At 39.5% G+C, this 13,784-nt stretch overlaps 1 protein-coding gene across 1 annotated transcript; it reads right to left on the reverse strand.

The window, feature by feature from the left end:
• Positions 1–1,583: 1,583 nt before the first annotated feature.
• Positions 1,584–8,491, reverse strand: LOC139450528 (protein shisa-4-like). The gene is made up of 4 exons (XM_071232259.1): positions 8,412–8,491; positions 6,216–6,315; positions 5,336–5,502; positions 1,584–3,230 (listed from the first exon to the last, which is right to left on the reverse strand). Exons 1-4 carry the CDS (start codon positions 8,461–8,463, stop codon positions 3,064–3,066), a joined length of 486 nt encoding a protein of 161 aa, XP_071088360.1. The 5' UTR covers positions 8,464–8,491; the 3' UTR covers positions 1,584–3,063.
• Positions 8,492–13,784: the final 5,293 nt, after the last annotated feature.

The raw sequence follows: 13,784 nt of genomic DNA on the forward strand, positions 1-13,784 counted from the left end.
GAACCTTACTGCAATAGGTTTTATATTTATTTTTTCTTCATCGTGTGTGTGTATTCACGTCCGCTCTTTGATACCTTTTGACAATTACGAGTCGGATCCTCTGTGAGTGAGGCGTTACTCTAGCATTGGCGGCGTAATCGTTAGTTATACAGTGACATGGCGTGAGGATTGTGATAACATTCACGCTCTGTAGACTGCAGGAAGTAATATTAATATACACAGGTTACAGATTATTTCACAAAGCGTACGAATATAATTAATTCGGTGAAACTAATCTACATGTACTTGGACATACATAAACTGAGGGGCAAAAGAAAATATACCCAGCTGTTCCTAAATTGAAACAACTGTTGTTACATTTGATTAAGCCTCTTAACCATCACTCATTCTTTAACAGTTTGTAACAAGTAACCTGTGGCTGGATAATTTTGTGAAAAATACATTGGTTACATGACGACTCGGGAAAGAAATGAATTTGCAACTACATGGCCTCTTCCATGTTTGAAAAGCTGTAACTGTGTGCCGATAAAAACAATTTTAATTATTTTCAAAGATAAGATGTTTGGGGCATCAGCAGTTGTGTATCGTGCGATCTTTTCTATTTTTTAAAGATTTTACTCAATTAAATCTTTAGAACTATAACCTTGTAGAATTGTTGACTATCAGTGCAGTTAATTTTTTGGATAGCAATTCGCTAACTTTAGATAATTGCAATTGAAAATCAAACATATGATAAAATCAACTGATCGGAGAGGTATAGTTAAACTTTCTTGTGCTCCTCAGTACCTTTAACTGGATCATCGGCCATATCTCTCATCTGATAGACAGGTATGCCATCCTGATAATATCGTCCTTTTTTATAAACATTTTTCTTTATAATCTCAGTTAGTTGTATAGAGTTGCGCTCCCTAGATGTCCCAGAATCATATTAATGTGGATTCGAATCCAAGATTCACCCTGCATATGATTCTTCCTTTGTAAACACCATATCCGTGCTCGTTGGTTTCAGCAAAATGGTAAATGACTTCGACCCTATCACCTTTGCTGTTCCTCCCACATATGTTGACAGGCCGTGATATAACTGCCATGCTGTTCAAACCTTAATCCAATTCACTTACTTATCTTAATAAATCAGGAACAGATACTTTGACGCTGAATGTTTTTCAAGTCATAAGACATCAATTTCTTCTCAAATGTGAATGCATCAGAATTGGGAAGCCAGATGTATGCACATAATTCAAAAATAGTCACCATTATGTTATTTTTGTATGTAAAAATAACACATAAAGACTATTTCACTCGACAATTAAATTATTTCCTTACAAATGTAAAACCTTGAAACGTAAATTCTCCCTACCTAACACGCAGGGACGTTTCACTACCCCTTGTAATTGCGACATAAAAAGTAATTCCATGTTTGTAAAATCTTTAAAAATCTAAACAAAAATAACAAAAAATGTTTGAGGTCATTAATATTCTTTATTGACATTTGGATATGAGTTTATACATTTAATCAACTTGAACAAAAACTTTTCTTGAAATCTGCGAGACCACTGTTGGAATCGAATTAACACATGCTGGTCAAGTGACAAAAATTGGCGTTTTACAAAACGAACAGTCTCGATTTACGAATTAAAAACGAAAAATTTAGAGATTATAACGAAACATTTTCAAGAGAATAACAAAAGGCAAGAAGCGATATTAACCCAATAAATGGCTCTCTGTCACATTGTGCGTTTTCAGTGTGAAACTGACGTAAAAAGGAAGTCAACAGTTTGTGTACGGGCTGGCACTTACAATAAAGGGAGACAATTTGCGGGGAGGTAGCTTACAACTCCTGGGTTAGTAAATTTATTTTCTGTTTTATCATATAGAAATTCATTCCAAACATTTCCAGGTGGTTGCTCAACCTTTTGGACGGTGAAAGCAACACCACCCTTAAAGTTCATACGATCGTCTCTCCACTCGTTACTTGAGAGAGCAAAGCTCGGAAGAAGCCGACCTCTTTTCTGTAAATCATCACTGACTTCATAACAGAGTGTGCACCAGCGTATGGAATACCTAGACCGTGGTTAACTCCACTCAGACGCCAATCTTTACTCATAGAAACATTAAATTCCTGACAAATACGTTCGAATGCCCACCTATAGTACGGATTATTTGATGCATTCCATGCTCGATCCTGCGGTAATGGGGCACTAATTTCTTTAAGAATACGTCTAATCTGATAGTACATGTGAAAGGATAAAACAGACTTATTTAGTTCAAATCCTGGGGCATAAAGAGATACACCACATCCTGTTGTGGCACACCATATGGCAAAGTTTAACTGGTTCTGTCAAAATTGCATTGGATTGCTCAGGCAAAACAATAGTCCCGTCAAAGTGCTATGTTCATTGCAGTGAAGTAGCAAGTATTATGTATACTGCAATGAAAATATAACCTCAACTGCAGAAAACTTAGTCCTTCACACTGAAGTATATAATAAAAGTATGGCAAACATGCGGACCTCGCTTTCGAAATGTCACGCTTGCATCCCAAGTCCGACTCCCCATTGTTCTAGGTGCCTTAGGTTTGGTGCCTCCCAATCTGTTGACTGACATTGTGAGAGTACCCGGGTTTGCTACCAGGAATACAGCCCTTCTGATAATCTGGGTAATGCAGAAGGCTGCAGTGTTGGGGCGTCTCCACATCCTCCGAAAAGTTCTGGGTGCGTTTGACTAGGCGCTTCCTGGGAGAAGTCCCATTCGCTGTCTGGGCTGCGTGTAAAGGGGGCAAGGGCCCTGAGCTGATGATGAGCCTAACCAGCCTGACTGTGCCAGGATCACTCAAACCCTCTTTGCTACATTTTTTATTTTAATCTGTAAATAATAATAATAATAATAATAATAATAATAATAATAATAATAACAACAACAACAATAATGACCAGTGGATGTCAGTGGTAGAAGCCCGGTGTCCGTCAATAACTTTGTGTAAAATCCCTTCATTAAAAGCAGCAAGGTAGATTCTGCAATATGCAGTAGCGTTGTGTATGATTTGATTGTATTGATCAAATAGGATTTAGGGATATGTCGTGGGCAAAGCTGTTGGTTGTTGGTAATATGCACCCGTCTGCACGGGGTATGGCGGTGAGGGGAATGTCGTCCCTGCATCTCCTGGGTAGTGTGTCGCCGGTGCGGGTTGAGGGGGGCCGACGTAATCGGGGTCGTAGGCTGTATTTGGTGTGCCTGGATAACACAGATGACCAGTAACCTATTATTCTAAAGTACTCACGGAAATAAATCTCAGATTTTAAATAAATGCAGTTAATATACAAAATATATAAATATTCAAACAACTCAATTAGTAATAATTGGGCCTTGGCACAAATACAGCGTAAAAGTGTGTAAAAATATGAACAAAAGAGGCTATTGTGAAACTGAGCATAACCAGGTGAATGTCCATGACCTATGGCACCTTGACGACAGGTGCTTGAAACCCACGTGTCAGTGGTTAGTGATTTGTGAGTGTGATAGTGAATTATCGTCAAAATATCAGAACGTAAAAGTAACATATTCCCTTCTCAAACAACAACTTACATGTCATTATCATTATGTACATAAACATAGCTGTTATTTTTATTGTTGTTTTGATAACTTTTTTCCAGGCTAATTTGCACAATGCCAATAGCCTGTTTCTGCCATTTCAATTTGGACTTAGTTTTATTTTTGAATGTTGAAAGTGCCTACAAATTACCTCCTGTAAAGTACATTTTGTATTGAGCACTGAGATAGAACTAGCAAATCCAGACTAGTACTTTTCCAGTTGTTTTGTTATTTCGTATTTACATCTACGTAATGCTTTGTGTCGATTATTAAATCCAGCAAAACAAGTTTTTTTCATTTTTCAGTACTTTAATTTACAGTAATTTAATTTTCGGAAGCATTATTTACCTCAATGAGAGTGAGTCTGGGTCTACGTCACTGTCGGCAGTGTTAGTGCTATATCACGGCAGAGGACACGAAGAATGAACCTCATATACCCATCCATAGCGAAGATCCGGGGTAGAATAGGCCTTCACCCACCCATGCTTGCCGTAAAAGGCGACTATGCTTGTCGTAAGAAGCGACTTACGGGGACCGGTGGTCAGGCTCGCTGACTTGGTTGATGCATGTCATCACATCCCAATTGTGTGGATCGATGCTCATGATATCAATCAGTGGATTGTCTAGTCCAGACTCGATTATTTACAGGCCGCCGTCATATAGGCGGAATATTGCTGAGTGCGGCGTTATACATTATACCAAAATCGCTTATACCCACTCTACCACTTAAATCCAGTATACCCATCGTATAATTTCTCCCATTGTACCCATTATACGTTTTATACGCATTGTACACATTTAGCCATTGTGCACTCATACCGATTGAGCCCAGGGTACGTATACCTTTTATACCCAGTGTACCTTTGTTCCCACTGCATCAACGTGACATTGTTTCCTTATATAGGGATATATGGATATAGATAAGGCACTGCTGTTACCACTGCTGGCCACCTTCTCATGGTCTACGTGATCTACGTGATCTACATTGAACATGATATACGTGATCTACATTGTACATGATCTACGTGATCTACATTGTACATGATCTACGTGATCTACATTGTACATGATCTACGTGATCTACATTGTACATGATCTACATGATTTAAATTGTACATGATCTACGTGATCTACAATGATCTACATTGTACATGATCTACGTGATCTACATTGTACATGATCTACGTGATCTACATTGTACATGATCTACGTGATCTACATTGTACATGATCTACGTGATCTACGTTGTACATGAACTAAATTATACATGATCTACATGATGTACGTGATCTTCATTGTACATGATCTACTTGATCTACATTGTACATGATCTACGTGATCTACATTGTACATGATCTACGTGATCTACATTGTACATGATGTAAATGACCTACGTGATCTACATTGTACATGATCTACGTGATCTGTACTGTACATGATCTATGTGAAGTACATGATCTAAATTGTACATGATCTTCGTGATCTACATTGTAAATGATCTACATTGTACATTTTCTACATGATCTACATTGTACATGGCTGTCTGATTTGTTTACAAGCCGCCGTCACATGGCAGGCGTACTGCTGTGCGGCATCAGGAAACAAACAAACACTTACTTATTATGCAAATTGTGTGAGTGACGGGTGCTATCGATAGGACAGGGCTTGCTTGGAAGTAGTACTGTTTTCACTCACAAGTAGATGTCTTCAAATCTATATTTTGGAAGAACAATGAAGCTAAAACATACCCGCGACTACCACAGACATTGGATAGTTGCTCCCCACCACTTGCCCACGTGGACGACGTGATGCATTGTTGCAGAAACACACACAGCACACGATGCAGGAGATGTTGAGAAAAAACCCAACCCCAACTGCGATTCCCACTATCGCTTGAGTTGGAAGGTAATTGGTGCTGTAAAGGAAGGAAGTATCTCTGAATGCATTTTAGTGATGTGACGTTACATCATTTAGTGTATGTTCCTATTTCAAATCTGTTTCTTGTCATAAAAAAAATGTTATCAAATGTACTGAAAAACGTTGAATTATTGTTCCATGAAACATGTTGAATTTACGACCGAGAGACGTGGTTTAGAGTTGAGCACGGAGAGATGTTTTCCTTCTTGTTCAGTGAATTATTTGGAAAATGAAAAAAAACACAATTTGAAGTATTTTACTCCGCTTTTCATTGAAACACATAGCTGATGAAATACCGTAACACAGTACATACGTTTGGCGTGCGTTATATTACCTTACCTCACGGGTTTGGGATATGTTTAACACTTCATTGTATTATAATAGATGGTGAGTGTTGTGAGGGCATTTCTTATGTTGATGAAGTAAATAACTACATAATAAAGTTGTTATAAAATAGCCAGGTGTGTGTCACAAAACATAAGGTTGAGATGCTTTGTTAATTAAGTCACAGAAACGTTATCGATTTTACATGATGCAAACATGTTTGTTTCCTCAGATGCAAATTGAGAATAGTAGTATTTTGCATGGCGACAGGCAAATCATATTCGTTGTGTATTGGGTTTGGCCACAAATATTCAACGAGAACTAGAAATTGCCAAATACATTTACATACATGTAATGTCAATACCAATAGTAAAGGCATTAACTCACTTGGTACAACAGTATTTGTTGATACCGCTTCCACAGCACCCGTACTCACACAGTGTAGCAAAACCAGAGTTGTCGATGTAGCAGTGTTCGTAGCCATGTGCTTAAAAAGGAAACGCATCTATATAACCCAACTGGTATTAGTTATCTGATATAGGTCAATGTTTGTGATAGGAGTCTGTGATCATTTTCGTTCTGAAAAAAACCCCACCATGTTGGTATATCTTGTAGAAGTAACCTTTCGTCAGAGTCTTCAAATGTTATTTTGTATGTTATTGATACTATTATCTTCGTTGGGATCAGGGAGCACGGGTGGTCCAGTCGTCTAAGGCGTCCATGGGCACGCGAAAAACCTATGGTTGTGGGTTCGAATTCCGGTTCGCCCCAATTATGTTTCTAGGTTTGTCAGCACCATACCCGTGCTCGTTGGTTTCACCGAAGTGGTAAACGTCTGAGACCTGCCTCACTTCGGGCTTTCCTCCCACATTAATCTGACACGCCGGGATATAACTGGAATACTGTTAAAAGCAGTGTTAAACCTCACTCACTACGTCCAGTGATGTGCCCTGTTCTTGAAGGATTTCATTAACTTACAGGCAGTATCGCATTCTTGGGAATAGGCAATATATTTGACAAGGATTGCTATCTTTAAATGACAACATATTCACAAACAGTATTTGGATTTTGAGACAAAAGTTACATTTGCAACTAGATATAATTCGGTTTTTTTATAGTAATTCTTGCATCTTCCATGAATTTGAGAAATGCTCAATTCTGATGGGTCAATTAGAGGTATGAAATCACAATAACCACATCTGATTCAAACAGAAGATTTGAAGATCGCATCACCATGGAAGATGAAAAGTCATTTTTTTTCAGCCATGGTCTGTAACAATTTTAAATATTTACCAGTGATCTAAGTCGTCTAAGGCGCCGCGATTCGCTGTGCTTGTTGCGTCACTTGGGCACGCCAGAAACTTATGTTTGTGAGTTCGATTCCCGGTTCGCCCCGATTATGTTTCTAGGTGTGTCAGCACCATACCCGTGCTCGTGGGTTTCACAGAAGTGGTAAACGTCTGAGACCTGCATCACTTCGGGTTTTTCGTGCCAAAATTATGAGCCAAAGTTAGGCTCCTCATGACACAGTTATGGAAGCTCTGTCAAACGTGACAGAGAAATTATAGGGAGGAATAAGTACTTGTGTTGAACCGCTAACTACAAGTTCTGCATAACCTCTCGCCCCAGTACTCATGTCAGTCTACTTTTGTCATGGCCATACCCGTGCTGGTGGATTTCACCAGGTGGTAAAGGATTTGGACATGCAGCACTTCCGGCTTTCCTCCCACACCAAACTGACACACCGTCATACAATTTCAGTATTCTATGAAGCATTAAACCATCTCACTCACTAACTCTTGTCAAAAGAACCAGCTCCATATGTATTGATTAAACCCACATCTTACAAATGTCAAAAGCCAGCATGCAAGAGGAAGACCTGTCTCAGTGAAGAAGAAACAAGTTTGCATGAAGGAGAAAGTTTGTGAAAATGCCAAGTTGGCATCTGAAGGCGATTATGATGAACATGATTACTCAAGATGAAACTCAACCTGCAGATATGAATAGTATTGTTATAGCATTACAGATGCTTTGTCTTTTATCTTGGATTGATACCAAGTATCTTCAAGTGTGGGGAAATACATTTGTATTTTTGGAGCTGTAGGTTGCGCTGGTTAGTTGATTCTATCTTGGCAGCCATCTTTGATTCTAAAATTGCCCAATAGTCATAGGTGGTACCAAGGAAGATAATAGCACCAGTATGATACAAAATAACATTTGTCGACTCGGGTGCAAGGTTACTTCCTTGATTCCCACACCATATGTTAACATGGTTCATTATTTTCTGAACAAAAATGAACACAGATCCCTATCACAAACAATGACCTATATTAAAATACTGATACCACACTTATGTTGAACAACAGGCCCGAAAACTTGCCTGAGACATTAAACTAACAGAATATGAAGTCAAACCTTCTGAATACCGGGTGTACGACGTTACGAAAATTGAAACTCCTATTGAAATTAAACTTAGCTCTCTGCCTATAATTATGATGTAGCAAGACACACGAGTAAACAAAAGAGTAAAATACATAATATCACATGACACATATTATTATAACTAGGTAAGTATGTACTTACAAACGGCGACCAGTACAAGAATGAAACACCTAGTTGTAAGAAAACCCATCATGCTGGAGCTGGCCGGTGTGAGAACCGGTGTGTACACAGGTACAGGAATTGCGACTTGACTTTAACTTTCCTTATTCCCCGATAACATTCATGTTGCCGATAGTAATGACACAAAAAGGTTTATATGACGTGATCAATGCTATCGCCATGTCTACCCACATATGTACATGCTCTGTATTTTCCTTGTTACATGTTTTGCATCAGCAAGTTAGTAGAACCTAGATTGTCCTCCATTTTAAAATTATCTGGGGCGGCCGTTTAACCTGGTGGTTAAAGCATTCATTCGTCATGCCATGTTCGATTCACCAATTGAAGACATTGTTTGAAACCCATTCTTGTGTACCCCGCAATCTCCATGTTACGATTTCGTAAATTCATTTGTAAACACCTGAAGAAATACTGACATACTAATCAATAAATGCATCACAATATACCAATGTTTTACTGTCGGTACACGTTATACAAGAGACCCGTCAAAGATTAATATGATTTTAGGCGTTTGGTGAAATTTTCTCCGATCCATTATAACGTTCCATGCAGGCCCGTAGGAACAGGGAGCTAAGAAGGGAGGGGGGAGGGATTGGGGGTGTGGGGGGTGGTGGTGGGGGGAGGGGGTGGGTGTGTGTGTGTGGGGGGGGGGGGGGGGGGGGGGGGCGGGGGGGGGGGGGGGGCTTGTTGTTCGAGAGGTTAGTATTACATATGAACCATTCTTGCAATGATTGTAACTGAGGTATTTGTAGACATAAAAGGCTCTACTACACAAACTATCCTTAGCTTACGTTAACCTTAACCACTACGGTTAGAATTGAGCTTATCTTAGTTTTATTCGGTGTGTCAGCTTTATCGCTGAGGTTGCAGTCGTAAGGCTGCATGACATCGCAATCTGAAACCACTGTTAAAACACGGCATTTTTTGCCTATTTCTAACACAATTGTGAGTGCCGAAAAATGAACTGTTACGAAACTATCGCTAAAATTCCACCACATTGTAACCTCCCCTAATTTCTTCATAGCGTGCCTGGGGTGGTCTGATAGCCTTGTGGTTAAAGCGTTCGCTCGTCACGCCGAGGACCCGGGTTCGATTCCCGACATGGGTACAATGTGTGAAGCCCATTTCTGGTGGCCCTCGCCGTGATATTGCTGGAATATTGCTAAAAGCGGCGTAAAACCTCAATCACTCACTCAATCACTCACTCATAGCATGCCTGCGCGTTGTTTCAAATCTATGTTTTATAGGTAAATTTAATTAATCCTAGGTACAACCATATAGCTAGATAAACAGGTAAGATCAGCTCTGCTTCAACTACCAAAACATGAATCCAATAGCGGAAAGAATCTCAAGACATTCTACACGATCTACCTATCTGTACGTGATCAAAATTTTGTGCTCATGTGTCGACAGTTTATACCAATGATCATCTCACATTTAATTGATGGTGTCAATGTTCTTTGTATGTAGAAGGGGTAAACATTTCTAAAAAACAGGTAGAAATATTTTTAATGTGATATTAGCAGTACACTGACATTAGCACATTGGGTGTTTGAGAAGTGTTGGCTTTTTCAAAATAAGGTATGTCGCTTCACAGGAAGTTTTAAAAATACAATAATTCTAAGGTTTTCGCTTAAAGAATTGTTTTCAAGGCCATCGGTAATTAATTTGCTTGTTTTCTCAATACACATGCCTCTGAAAATATGATGAAAGATTAGCGTACTCGGGTTTGTCAAGCCTGATACTGAACACGTTTCGATGCCCCGTCCTTTGGCGACATTGTAGACTACAAAAACTCACATACTCATGTGTCTGAAGGTATAATACCTTTCCTCATATATTTGCGAAATGATTCATTACATTAAACAAATGAAGTTATATAATTTGACATATGGTTTCTTTGACATATTCATTACGTTTGTGTAGAATATATCGTTCTTCGAAAGTCATGCAAATATCAAATTTGTCTGGTCACACACACTATGAAAATCCTTACTACGAAACTAACCATTGATTAGAAAATGATAATTTTTTTAATCACTATCACACATTAAACTGAAGCTGGAGTATGGCGTCAAAGAATCAAAAAAGCATAAGACTCACTTAACAACCAACTGTCATACAACAGATATTCGTTATAAATCTTTATTCTTTAGACTAACGTCATAATACAAGGTGATACATCAGACTAACGTCATAAATCATTATTACGTGGTTTCACCAACGCTATGTCATCATATCCCGTAACGGTGCTTGAACAAAGTTATGATGAATTAACTTATAATGAAGCTGTTCATATCTTATTTACATATAAAATGTGTCAATAAGAGGTCTAGAGCATGGATTGTTATTACAAAACAAATGTGGAGTACCATCCCTAAATATTTTCAAAATCAAGATGCACCAACTTTATCATACCCCTATACCAACACCATTTCATTCAAATCATTTAACAAAGAAGTCCTTTAAAATCTTCAGCAAAATGCATTTGAAGGCATATCCAGCAAGTGTGATTGAAAACTGAAAGTTCCTGCTTTTGCTGTACACCAGCTGGATGCATCAGGACTGGTGATCTCTCGAAACTTTACAATGTTTCCCTTCAACAGTTATTTCAGAGAGACCCCAAATGCCGTGAACAATGCAAATTCAATTGGGACTGTAATTTCAAATTAATCATGAATGTTGTCAAACGAATATGCCAATAGGTCGGCCGAACGAGAGAACGTACCATCTGAGTGTCTATCAGAAAGGATCAACTCCATTCGGACCATGGTTATGGAATGATTCACAAAGAAGGACAAACGACAACAGTTGCCACAAAAATTCGGTCCTTACAAGTGTTCCAGAATTGGATGACAAATTGGCTGACAGCCTGGCGTAACACCCCGACAACGTGATTCATTGCTCAAAATACCAGTCACAGGATTGTCTGTACAGACTTTATTTCTTTCAGGTCGCGGGTGTAGGCAGGAGTATTGCTGGATGCGACATCAGGCAACCGGCACTTAAACTGTGCGCGTTGTGGGTTCTACCGGTAGAGCTACCCCTTTAGCGAACACCTGGAAACCATTTCGGCAGACACTCGAGACTAGTTATACAGTAAGATATGTCCATCTGGGATCTATGATTATTATGTCCATCAGGGATCCATATCTACTATGTCCATCTGGGACCTGTGATTGTGATGTCCATCAGGGGTCTATGACTATTATGTCTATCTGGGATCTATGACTATTATGTCGATCGGGGATCTATGACTGTTATGTCCATCTGCGATCTATTGTTACTTGTCCAGCTGGGAACTATCACTACTATGTCAATCTGGGATCTATAATTATTTTTATGTCCATCTGGGATCTATAACTATTATGTCGATCAGGGATCTATGACTGTTATGTCCATCTGGGATCTATGACTGTTATGTCCATCTGGGATCTATGACTGTTATGTCCATCTGGGATCTATGATTATTATTTCCATCATGGATCTATTATCATTTGTCCATCTGGGAACTATTACTGCTATGTCAATCTGGGATATATCATTATGTTATGTTCATCTGGGATCTATGACCATTATGTTCATCTGGGATCTATGAACATTGTGTCCATCTGGGATCTATGATTATTAAGTCCATCTGGGATTCAGTAACTGTAGTACCTAGTAGTCAAACCCCAGTCATTGCCTGGATGTAAACGTGTGACGTAATACTACATTTGCCCTCACCGTACGGACAATAGAGATATACTCAGACGTCAAACTTGTTCACGGGGTTTGGTCAAGATCATAAATAAGTGTATAGAGCGTCTGGGCGGAAAGCGAAAAGACGTTAAAAGATGGTCCTTGTTACCCTGCCTGGTGCTCATCATTCAGGGGATAAAACAGAGACTGGTCGGCTCAGGGCCAGTATGTATATTGTTTCTGAGTAGGGTGTTCATGTTAAGCTGCGGCTTGGTATATCTGTGGTTTGGCACTATAAAGCCTGCATTAGTCCGGACTAGTACAAGCAACCACTCGCACGCACGCACGCCCAGGACTTCTCCCAGGAAGCGCTGCCAAGACGAACCAACCCTGAACTTTTCGGAGAATGTGAAGACTCCCCAACACCGCAGCCTAATGCATTACCCAGATTGTCAGAAGGGCTGTATTCCCCATAACAAATCCGGGTACTCTCCCAAACCTAAGAACCTGAGAACAATAGGGAGTCGGACAACTTGGTACTTGGGATGCAAGCATGACATTTCGAAAGCGAGGTCTGCATATTTGTCATGTTTTCCTGAATTTTGTCAATCACATTAGTGTCAAAAAGGGCAGAACATTCAATAGTATTAATGATTTCATTGGATTTTTTGAAAAGGACAAGATCAGGTTTGTTAGCCTGGATACGTCGGAGGCTTTACACGGGCCTATTACAAAGACTTTGTATTTATCATTTTCATGACGCCCTCTACATATTCTGGGTCGTACCAATGATGGGCCTCTGTGTCAAAACCACAAGCATGGCGAAGACGGTTGTAAAATGACCGAGCTTCTCCATCATGTCGTTAAGATACTGTGTTTGTGCCAAAGCTGGGCATCCGCTGACAATTTGTTGGGCAGTCTCACTAAATTCATTGCATAATCTACATTACATATTCACATTTTGATGCAAAATCACACATTGTGGGAAGTGACTGGTCTTGAGCAGCAAACACAAACCCTTCGGTTTCACATTTCTGAGTCTGGGCGGATTTGATAGGGCAGTTCGCTGGGCTGACACTCATTTCCGTCAACCATTAACAAAATCAACATTGACATTGAGATTATGTCCCACATCCTTGTCTCCTTTATGAAAAGTGTTAAATGCCTTGTTTTCATCATGAGTCTTGACATGCTTCACAAGAATATCACCAGACAAATAAATGTGTGAAAAAGTGCACAAGACTATTCTATTACAAAGAGCCTCGCCGTTAATCAAGCCACGCCGTCCCATTATAATTGGTAAATGTAAGCGATTGAGCGAGGGTTGTGGGATCTATTGCCTGATTCTTCCTGAGAGGAAATCAATACCCTGATTTTCTTGTTTCGTCCAATCAACAACACCCTTAAATAGACGAAAGGAAGGGTAAGTATACATCATGCATCCCTAAAAATGTACACGACATAATACATCATGCATGCATCCAAACCAAATACCATCTTTCCAAAGTAAAGTCCACTGACTGTCCACAGCTACACGGTCCTGAGCAAATCCCAAATAGCAAATATCTTTGCAAGGGAAGTCAAATCTTTTGGGTAGTCAATGGTGGACAATCGAGTGAAGGAAAGTTTGAACGAGCTTGTTTCTTCCAGTAA

Source organism: Haliotis cracherodii, unplaced genomic scaffold (genome assembly GCF_022045235.1).
Source record: "Haliotis cracherodii isolate W230 unplaced genomic scaffold, xgHalCrac1.p SCAF_8, whole genome shotgun sequence".
In the NCBI taxonomy this organism is placed as follows: Eukaryota; Metazoa; Mollusca; class Gastropoda; order Lepetellida; family Haliotidae; genus Haliotis; species Haliotis cracherodii.

What these genes read in the sequence shown, in the direction of transcription:
- LOC139450528 (XM_071232259.1), bottom strand. Translation starts at nt 8,463, where the DNA reads ATGATGGGTTTTCTTACAACTAGGTGTTTCATTCTTGTACTGGTCGCC. An exon ending in AACAAATACTGTTGTACCAA is followed by an intron (nt 5,503 to 6,215) that starts GTGAGTTAATGC and finishes CTTCCTTTACAG; the next exon opens with CACCAATTACCTTCCAACTC. An exon ending in AATGTCTGTGGTAGTCGCGG is followed by an intron (nt 3,231 to 5,335) that starts GTATGTTTTAGC and finishes TGTGTTATCCAG; the next exon opens with GCACACCAAATACAGCCTAC.